At 70.6% G+C, this 10258-nt stretch overlaps 1 protein-coding gene across 2 annotated transcripts; it reads left to right on the plus strand.

Annotated features, from left to right (window-relative positions):
* Window positions 1-5069: 5069 nt before the first annotated feature.
* TMEM59L (transmembrane protein 59 like) lies at window positions 5070-10055 on the plus strand. 2 transcript variants are annotated; one of them, XM_086767318.1, is made up of 8 exons: window positions 5070-5226; window positions 6044-6149; window positions 6429-6523; window positions 8529-8675; window positions 8765-8858; window positions 9195-9306; window positions 9403-9544; window positions 9812-10055. In XM_086767318.1, exons 1-8 carry the CDS (start codon window positions 5074-5076, stop codon window positions 9971-9973), a joined length of 1011 nt encoding a protein of 336 aa, XP_086623444.1. In that variant the 5' UTR covers window positions 5070-5073; the 3' UTR covers window positions 9974-10055. The 2 variants fall into 2 exon arrangements, with proteins under 2 accessions (XP_086623444.1, XP_086623445.1); XM_086767319.1 differs by having other exon boundaries at window positions 9427-9544.
* Window positions 10056-10258: the final 203 nt, after the last annotated feature.

The raw sequence follows: 10258 nt of genomic DNA on the forward strand, positions 1-10258 counted from the left end.
AGCAAAAAAAAAAAAAAAAAAAAAACCACCCAAAAAAAAAAACCCCACACCCATCCCCCCCCCCCCACCCCGTTACCAAAGCCCTAAATGCCGCCCTGGCCCCGCCCCGCCCGGCCCGGGCCCGCCCCCGGGGGGCAGAAAGGCACCGGCCCCCGGGGTCCCACCGCCTCCCGCAGCCGGTGCTGCCGGCGGGATGCCGCACCCCCCACCCCTCCAGCCCGCCACCCCCCGCCCGGGGCCGGTGTCCCGCTCCCCCCGCGCCCCGCGGAAGGTGAGTAAGAGCCGCCCCGGGGCCGCCTGCCCACGCGTGACTCACGCGCGGCCTCCACGGACCCTCCCGTGCCCGCGGGGCCGCTCTCGGTGCTGCCCCCCCGGGGTCTCCCGCACACCCACCCCCAAAAGTGCCTTTAGGAGCCCAGAACCCCTTTATTCCCGGTTTTTGGGGGTGCAAACGGGAATGCCTTCCCCTGAACCCCGACGTTTCCTATCAGACCCAGCATCGCTGGGTTTTCCCCCAAAAAGGTGGGGAAACGCCCCGAGCGACCTCAGGCCCCCGCTGGGCTGGGGCCGTGTTTGTCCCCGGGGGTCCCGCCGGCCTGGAACCGGTGCCGTGGCCGGTGGTGGCACCGACACCGCGGCCAAGCCGCCAGCCCGCACACCACCTCCCCGTCCCGGGGCCTCCCCTGGCCCCCCACCCGGGTCCGGGGGCACCGCCGGCTTTGCGGACCCCCAGGTGGATGGCAGAGCTGTGGGACAGGGGGTCCGGGTGGCGGCGAGGCCGCTGTCCCCCCGCACGGGCCGTCCCCGGCTCCGTGTCCTTTTGGTCTGCCCGAGCCTCGGGATGCGGGACGGGGCGCAGAGGGGTGGCCCGAGAGCCCCCATGAGAGGGGGAGCCCCAGTTGTGTCCCCCCACCCACAGCAGTGGGGACATGGAGGGACACGGCCCCCCTGACCTCGGGGTCGGGACGGGGCTGAGCACCCAGGCCGTGGGGCGGCTGGCGTGGCCGGGGTCCGGGGGTGAGTCTGGGGGCTCAGAGCTAGGGGGGGCATTTCCAGCCCTTGGGGACATTGTCCGGTGGCCTTCCCTGCCCCTCGGCTCCCTGTCCCGGCGCCCCGCGTCCCCTCGGCTGCGAGGACGGGGACATCGCTCCCCGCAGGGCACGCAGCGTGGGGGGGGCGGCAGGGGACACCGGGGCGGCTGAGGGTGCCCCTCCCGAAAGGGTGACACTGTGGATTGGCGGGAGGGACAGGCTGAGCCCCTGCCCCACAGCGCAGGGGGGGCTGAGACCACACAGCTGCGCGAGGACAGGGGCGGGGGACGCTGCGTGGGGGTCAGCGCAGGGCTCAGAGGTGGCGGGCACCGGCCGGAGGGACTGCACGGATTGAAAAAATAATAATTAAAAAGAAAAGGGAGCGGGAGGGAGACAAAACAATGCCTTTTCCCATCGTCCTGTTTTTTGGAAGCTTCTGAACTGTTTTTGTTGAAATTTCCCAAAAATGTCAGGCTCCGGGAGCCACCCAGCCTGAGAAACTGCAACCCCAGCGGCCGCAGTCTGGCCGAGTGAATCACGGCTGCGCTGGGGCCGGCGGCCGCCCGCGCTCCCGACCCACCGCCCGGACCCCGACCCACCGCCCGGATGCCCCCCGGGATCCCCTCCCTGGGACAGGAGCCAAGGGTGGGTGCTGGGGTGGGGGAGGAAGGGGAAATCGCGCCCCCGGAGCTGGAGGGGGACCACAGCCTCCCTGGCGCCCACCTGCGCTGTCCCCTCTGCCTTCCCCTTCTCCTCGCCGAGCCCCCCAGCGCCAGCGATGAAGCGGGGTTCATTTTGGGAAGCGGGAGTGGGTGGGCTCCTGGGGCGGGGGGGTGACGTCCGTCCTGGCGCTGACAGAGGGGACGTGGTGGCTCCGGCAGAGGCATCACCAGAGGTGGCTTCAGGCTTTGCTGGGGGTTACGGGGGAGGCTGGGGGACAGCGGGGACGTGCCCAGGGTGTCACCCCGGGTGGCCCAGGGACCTTCGCCCTCCCAACCCGCGGCAGCTGCTGCGGAATGGGGCCGGGGTGGGGTGACAGGGATCCCCAGCCGTGCCCGCAGCCCCCGGCCCGCACAGTGGCGGGGCGGTGGCAGGGTCCGGGGAGCAGCCGGAGATGACGGAGCCGCTCTCCCACTTTCTGAGTCAGCGGCAGACGCGGCCAGCGCTGCCCTTTGCCGGTGACCTTTCCAGGGCTGCTCCCTCCTGCCCACGGGCCGCCGGCCTCGCAGGCACCAGCGGGCAGGATCCGGCCCGGCGGCCCCCCCAGCCCTGGTCCAGGCCGATGGCGTCAGCGCCGTGGTCCCCCCGGGGCCGTCGCGGTCCGGCCGTCCCTCCGCGGCGTGGCGGCGTTCCCAGGGCCTCTTTGCCCCGTTGCGGTGCAGGATCCGGCCGTGGGGCCCAGCTCCGGAGCGTACGGCCCCCAGCTCCCCGCTCTGCCCGGCCCTGACGCAACTCCCCCGGGGACGGACCCCGGGGTGGCCCTGGCGACGTCCCCAAACCCCGGCACCCTCGGGCCGCTTTCCCGCCTTCCCGCCAGCCCTCCATCGCGTCGCTGAGGCCGGGCCCGTCCGTTCCGAATTAATCTAATTACTCCGTTTCCCAGCCAGAGCTCGCTCCGTGAAGTCCTTGGACAGAGACAGCATCTGGCTCAAGGGCCAGGGTGTAAAAACCAAACAACAACAAAAAAAAACCCCAAACCCCAGGAAAAGCAGGGGAGAGGCGCGGCGGAGCTGCCTCTGACTGCCTGCATCCTTTTAAAGTGACCTGGGGGAAAAATAAAGAGGCTAGCAATGCGAGGAATCCAGCAGTCAGAGTTTTCTTTCTGCTCCTCTCAGTCACATTTCCACATCCATGGGTAATTTATAACCCGCTTAACCCCTTCCCCGCCACGGCCCCCTCGCTCCGGAGCATCCTCGTGGCAGCGGCCGCGCCTTCCCGCCTCTGTTTGCTTTGGGAAGCACAAAAAGTCCCGCGGTGGAGTTTGGAGGGGAAAAAAACGCGGCGGGTGTCGAGGGGGTGCTGGAGCAGGAGGGATGGGCTCTGGGGGGGGCCGGGACGCGGGGTGGCGGGTCCCCTGCCCGTGGCAGGGGGGACGGTGGGGACGTCCCAGCTGGCTTGGGGAAGCCCACGGCTTCGCGAAAGGCTCCGGGGGAGAAAAAAAAAAAAAAAAAAGTAGGTCAGTAGTGATAAATGCAAATGGCATCGAGTGCTTCTGGAGAGGGGTGGGACGAGGAGGGAGGCAGCAAATATTTGCCAACTGGAATATTATTGCCTGGGAAAGGGGTTTTTCCGTCGGGGGGGGAGCGGACGGAGCGCGGGCTGGCGCCGGGCGTGGCGCGGGCAGGTGCGGCGGAGCTGCCGGCGCTGCTCCGGGGGGGTTCGGCGCTCTGGGGCTGGGGGCTCCGGCTCCGTCGCTCCCGGCCGACGGAACGCTCACCTGCGGCGCGGGGCCGTGATTTACGGCGGCGGCCCCCAATCTATCCCATTTGCTTGGCCATCCGTCACCGGTGCTGGACACCAGGCCGAGCGGCTGGAGGGGCTGCGGGAGGGGGAAGGGGGGCAGCCCCGCCAGCCCGGCCGGACCACGTTTTCTCCCGGCCCTGCTTTGATTAACAAGATGAATAAGCTGGCGGAGCGCAGCGGGGCGAGGAGAGGCCCCGCTCCCCGCTCCCAGGGTGGGGGGCACGAGGCTGCGCTCCCCCGCTGCGTACCCAGCCCCCTCCACCCCTCTCCCCCTGCCCAGGGCACGGGGCACCCCTCAGCCCCCAGCTGGGACCGGGAGACCCCCCCTCCTGTCTCTGTGCCATGTGTTCCCCATTAGGGCTGGAGGTTAGCAAAGCCCCCGGCCCTCCTCCTCCTCCTCTTCCTCCCCCCGGGCCGCTTTGGGGTGCTGCCATAAATAAGGCTCACGGGCAGGGCAGCGGCGCGCGGGGCCAAGCCTGCGCCTTTTATGTCTTTTAAACCCTGGGAAATCGAAGCTGTAAATCTGGGGTGTCAGGGAGAGCCCAGCACCCCGGCTGGGACGTGTGAAGGCCACTCGGGGGGGCCCCGAGGAGTGCGGGGAGGGAGGGGGGCATGCGTGGGGCCCAGGCTGGCTGGGGACAAGGGGCTCAGCCCCGGTGCGGGGGGCAGTGGGGCCCCAGTGCAGACATGCTCCCAGAGCCAGGGCGGCCCCGTCCTCTGCGTCCCCGTCTCTGCCACCAGTCCCCCTGCTCCCCCCAGTCCCTCTGTGCTGCTGGTGTCAGCGTGGCCCCCAGTCCTGCTGCTCCCCCACCCCCGGTCCTGCTTCACCCCTTCAATCCCTGTGCATCCCCCCCCGCCCGGTACCCCTGCATCCCCTGGGCCCTTAGCACCCCGCGCACCCCCTGGTACCCCTCCATCCCCCGGTGCCTGGGCACCCCCCAGTCCTCCCGCACCCCCCCGTCCCCCTGCATCCCCTGGTCTCCCTGCATCCCCCGGCGTCCGAGCATCTCCTGGTCCTCAGGGCCCTGCACGCTCCCGCATCCCCGGGCACCCCCGCATCCCCCGGTGCCTGAGCATCCCCCCCATCCTCCTGCATCCCCGGGCACCCCCGCATCCCCCGGTGCCCGAGCATCCCCCCCATCCTCCCGCATCCCCGGGCACCCCCGCATCCCCCGGTGCCCGAGCATCCCCCCCATCCTCCCGCATCCGCTGGTGCCTGAGCATCCCCCCCCCCCCCCCATCCTCCCGCATCCCCGGGCACCCCCGCATCCGCCGGTGCCCGACCATCCCCGGTCCCCAGCACCACCCCCGTCCTCCCGCATCCCGTGGTCCCTCCCGCATCCCGTGGTCCCCTGCACCCCCCCCCACCCCGCTCCGTGCACGCCCCCATCCTCCCGCACCCCCCCCCCCCCCCAAGGCTCCCACCATCCCCGCTGCCCGCCGCTGCCGCGGGCGGGGGCTGCCGGTACCAGTACCGGCGCAGCTGCGGCAGGTTGCGGCGGCTCCCCCGCCCCCTCCCCGCGCAGGGCGCGCCGCGGCGGGGCCGGCGGCGGTGGGTGCGCTCCGCTCCGCGCCCGCCATGTCGGCCCGCCGCCCCCGGGCCCTGCTCGCCCTCGGCCTGGCCCTGCTCGCCGCCGCCGCCGCCGCCGCCGACCCCTTCTCGCCGCAGCTGGGAGACACGGCCGGTTGCCGCGGGCAATGCGACCGCAGCCTGCAGCGCCCGGCCGCCGCCGTGAGTCCGGCCGGGCACCGGGGGCGCCGGGGGCGTCGGGGGTGCCGGGGGCGTCGGGGGTGCCGGGGGCGTCGGGGGTGCCGGGGGTGCCGGGGGCACTGGGGGTACTGGGGGCATTGGGAGCACTGTGAGTACCGGAGGCACGGGGGGGTACTGGGGGCATTGAGGGTACCGGGGGCGTCGGGGGTACCGGGTACACCGGGGGTATTGGGGGTACTGGTGGTACTGGGGGCGTCAGAGGTGCCAGGGGCACCGGGGGTACCAGGGGCACTGGGGGCACTGGGCGCATCAGGAGTATTGGGAGCGTCGGGGATACCAGGAGCACCCGGGGGGTACTGGGAGCGTCAGGGACATCAGAGGCACCAGGGGTACTGGGAGCACTGGGGGCATCGGGGGCACCAGGGGTACTGTGGCCGTGCTGTGGGGGGGCCGTGTGGCAGCAGGTGGGGGTACCTGCTTCCCCCGGCCCGTGCATGCAGATTCATGTGATGACCCCCCCAGTGTGTTCCCAGCCCCCCCAGCAGCCCCCAGCTCCTGCCGAGCCCCCCGACAGAGATGGGGGGGGGGGGTCCACCGTGTCCTCAACGGGGCGAGGCCGCGTGCAAACCCGACCTTCGGGTGCGAGCGTGGGCGGGCGAAGGCGGCTCTCCCGGCCCAGGGACGCCATCGCTGCGGGTTCGGGGCGCCAGGCCCGGCCGTGGGTCTGCGGGCGGGCGGCGGTGGCCGGTGCCCCCCAGGGAGGGTCGCGGTGGGGGTCCGGCACGGCCCCTGGGCCGAGCGCGGTGCCAGCTCCGCGCCCTCCTCCTCCTCGCCGCAGGATGCTGTTCTCAACGCCTGTTACCGGGGCTGCCGGCTGTTCTCCATCTGTCACTTCGTGGACGCCAGCGCCCAGCTGAACGCCACCACAGCCCAGTGTGAAGCAGGTGAGGAGCCGGTGGCACATTGGCCCCCGCGTCCCGCGCGCCGTCCCGGGGGGGATCCCCCACGTGCCGCTGGCACCGCCGCGACCCCTCCCGAGCATCCCGCCTCCGCTCAGCCCCGCGCTGCGCCCCGGGGCCGCGTCCAGCCCCCGCCACGAGCCAAGCAGGGTGCAGATTTACACCCGCTGGGCGTAAATGGGGTGGGGCTGGGGGGTCTGGGAGCGCAGGGCTCCTGCAGGGGATCGGGCCCCCCCCTAACCCTGCCCTCCCTCCTGCCGGCAGCGTGCGCCGAAGCCTACAGCGACGCGGAGGAGCAGCTGGGCTGCGTGACGGGGTGTCGCAAGCAGCTGCCCGAGGTGGAGAGCAGGAAGGAGAAGGTGAGGGGCCGGGGAGGTGGGGACCCCCTCGCTCCCCCTCAACCCCCCCAGCCTGTCCCTGGTGCCACCGGCCAGTGGCTCTGCCAGGCTTCTCCGGCACAGGGACACGGGGCTCGGATACTGGTCATGCTGGGCTGCCGGGCAGACGTGATGGAGACCCCTGCTACTGTGCTGAATCCATGGGCCACCCCCGCCCGGGACCCCGCGGCGGGACACTGACGTCACGGCTGGACCCCTGGGCCCCACTTTAGGAAGGACTTGTTCCTCCCGTGGGAGCTCAGCCCAGTTCCTCCTCTGCCAGGGGATGGAGGATGTAAAACCCCACATGTGCAGCCCAGCCATCCCTCCCTCCCTCCCTCCATCCTTCCATCCCTTCCTCCATCCCTCCCTCCATCCCTCCCTCCATCCATCCCTCTCTCCATCGCTCCCTCCATCCCACCCTCCATCCCTCCCTCCATCCATCCATCCTTCCATCCATCCCTCCCTCCATCCCTCTCTCCATCCCTTCCTCCATCCATCCCTCCCTCCATCCCTCCCTCCATCCCTTCCTCCATCCATCCCTCCCTCCATCGCTCCCTCCATCCCACCCTCCATCCCTCCCTCCATCCATCCATCCTTCCATCCATCCCTCCCTCCATCCCTCTCTCCATTCCTTCCTCCATCCATCCCACCCTCCATCCCTTCCTCCATCCATCCCACCCTCCATCCCTCCATCCCTTCCTCCATCCCTTCCTCCATCCCTTCCTCCCTCCATCCCTCCCTCCATCCCACCCTCCATCCCTTCCTCCCTCCATCCCTCCCTCCATCCCTCCCTCCATCCCTCCATCCCTCCAGCCCCATCCCAACCAGCCTCAGGGCTTGCTTGGCCCCGGCGCGGGGCCCTGGCTCCCTCGCTGCTCCCCCTCGCTGCTCTCCCGGGGCGGACGGGGACCACGCGCGCTCCTCGCGCGCTCCGGCTGCGCGGCACGGCCCTGGCTGCAGGACACCTGCCCACCTCTCTTTATTCCCCCCGCCGCCGCCGGCCCCTCGCCCCGCGGCGTCCCAAGCACGAGAAGCAGCTGAACCGGGCCAGCGCCGGGCTGCCAGGGGTTCGGGCCGGGCAGGGCGACCGCGCCGGATCCCCAGGGCCAGGGCGAGGAGTCTGACCGGTGACCGTTGCAGATTCCCCCGGTTTTTAATTGCTGTTCTCCTCGCCAGCAATTAGCAACGCTTTTTCCTCCTCCATTTAATTAATTCAGCTTTTGCCCAATTAATTGAATGAGACTTTGGCCCAAACTAGGGGCTTTTGGCTCTGCGCGCGGGCAGGCGGAGATGGATTTGCGCTGCGCAGAGCTGCGGCTCCTTTGGAAAGCCGCTCTGCAGCCTGTTTGTCAGCCCTTCCCGGCGTCTGGTCCCGTTCCCCAGCCCCGTGCCGGGGTCGGGATGGGGACCGGGCGGCGAGCGGCTGGCCGGGAAGGGCCGCCGTCCCCTTCAGCCACCCGACATGTTTTTTCCTCGGGTTCCCAGACGAGCAGGCAGAGCAGATTTAGCATAATAATTAGATACAGAATCTGACCTATTTATTTCCTGTTTGCTGGTTTGACCGTGCAAGGGGCTGTCGGAAAATGTTCGAAGCCAGTGGCAGGGAGCAGCCAAGCGGATTCCAGCAGGGATGCTTTAAAAATAACAAACCGCCGCGACGGCCAAGAATCCGGGGCACGGAGAGGCTGCCAGGAGAGCAACGCCCTCGGCATCTCGGCCGCCGTGCTCCCATTGTTGAAGGCGCTGGCGCGAGCGCGGGGCTGCGAGGGGCTGGGTGGCGGCGCTGGGGTCCGCAGCCCCGGGCTCGGTGACCCTCCCGGGGCTGGACCGCGGGTCCTGCACGTCTCTGTCGCCGGGAGAAGCAGACCCGAGCCCCAGACCCGAGCGCTCGGCTCGCCGCGGGCCACGGCCGCAGGGCGGGACGCTGCGCGGCACACGGGCGGCGAGGGGCCGGCGGTGACGCGGTGCCCCCGCTCCTTTGCAGGGCCCGGAGCTGAAGGTGCCGTCGTTCTCCGTGTTCGATTTGGTCTCCACCTTCTGCAACGACATCGTCAGCTCTGCCCAGAGCTTCATCTCCTCCACCTGGACCTTCTACCTGCAGGCGGACGACGGCAAAGTCCTGGTGTTTCAGGTGGGGGCGTCCCGCGTCCCCTCTCTGCTGGGTGCGAGAGGGGTGGGACCCCCTCGCTCACCGCTTTCCCCCTCTTTCCCACCCACCAGTCCCAGCCCGAGATGGAGTATCCGGTACCTGAGGAGACCCAGCCGGCGGGGCCGGGACCGGGGTCCAGCCCCCGCGTCCCCCAGCCCCATTCAGGTGCGGGGGGGCCCAGGCTGGCGGCGATGCGGGGCCAGGAGCCTCCCAGCTCCCCTGGCTCTCATCCGATTTCTCCAGAGCCAAACAAATCACCCGCTGCTCGGGCCTGATTCGCTTCCCGCACCCCGCGCCCACGCAGAGGGGGCGAGCCCGGATTCGGGAAGCTCCAAGAAGCTGCTGGGACCCTCTGTGTGTCCCCGAGTGGGTCCCTGGGGCGGGGAGTGGGGACCACCCGGCGCCCCAGCACCCCACCGTGCGCCGGCGAGGGGACGGGGAGCGGGGCAGGCCTGCCCGCAGCGGGTGCACGCGTGCTCAGCGTCGCCTCTCCCCTGGCAGGCCCCCGGGCGCGGGGGGAGAAGCCCCCCGTGAGGGAGCCGCGGGGCAGAGCCAGGGCGCAGCACCCGGAGCCCCCGCAGCCGGAGCACGACTTCCTGGGCTGCATGGCCAAGTAGGTGCAGCGGGGCCGCGCGGGGGCCTGGACCTGCTCCCCCCCTCCCCAAATTCCCAGCCCGTGCCCTGCCATAAACTCGTCCTGGTTTCTTTGGCGGGGGGCGGTGGGGTGTTACAGGCGCTCGGGCCTTCCTCGCTGGATCCTGGCCGCCTGCCTCTTCCTCTCCATCATGGTGATGCTGTGGCTGAGCTGCGCCAGCTTGGTGACGGCCCCCGAGCAGCACGTCAAGACCCAGGTACGGGGCGAGCGGGGCGCAGCGTGGTGTGGGGGGGGTCCTACGAGGGTCCCGACACCCTGTGTCTCACCATCATGGCCGGGTGAGCCTTGCGGGGCCGAGACGTGGTCGTTCGCTGTTTGCGGTCCCCGGCCACCGTGCTGGGCTCGCCGGCGTGTCCGTGCCGAGCGGTGCGTCCCCCGCTGGCCCCGTGGCGGTCCCGGTCTGGGACAAGGGGGTCCCGTCCCCTGCTCCGGCTCTGCATGGCCGCCCCTGCCTCTGTTCCAGCCTCTGAGCATCAACGGGGACAAGGAGTACCTGGAGGACCTGGACGGCCCCGGCGCCTTCCCCCTGCCGCCCGTCATCGCCGTCGCCCTGTGCCCCATGCATGGTGGCGAGGACGCGGGGCCGCTGCCCCTCAAAGTCGACCTGGACAAGACCATCCTGTAGCGCTCCCAGCCCTTCCTGTCACCTCCACGCCACCTCCCTTGTCACCGTCCCCATGGCGGCATCCCCCGCTGCCCCACGGCCCCGGCTCCTGCCGGAGCATCCCTGGCTCTGGCCCGGGGGGGACAGGGGCCGCGATTTGGCTGGGTCCCACTCTCCCCCGCAGGGACGGCCGCTGCGGAGGAGGCTCCCCGGAGCCGGGCAGCGGCTCTGCCTCCTCCGTAGACGTGCCGTTTGCTGGGATCGTGATTTCCAGCACTCGGGAGCCAAGAGGGGAGCTGCCAGAGC

The sequence above is a fragment of the Chlamydotis macqueenii genome, chromosome 26 (genome assembly GCF_036417535.1).
Source record: "Chlamydotis macqueenii isolate bChlMac1 chromosome 26, bChlMac1.mat, whole genome shotgun sequence".
NCBI lineage: Eukaryota > Metazoa > Chordata > Aves > Otidiformes > Otididae > Chlamydotis > Chlamydotis macqueenii.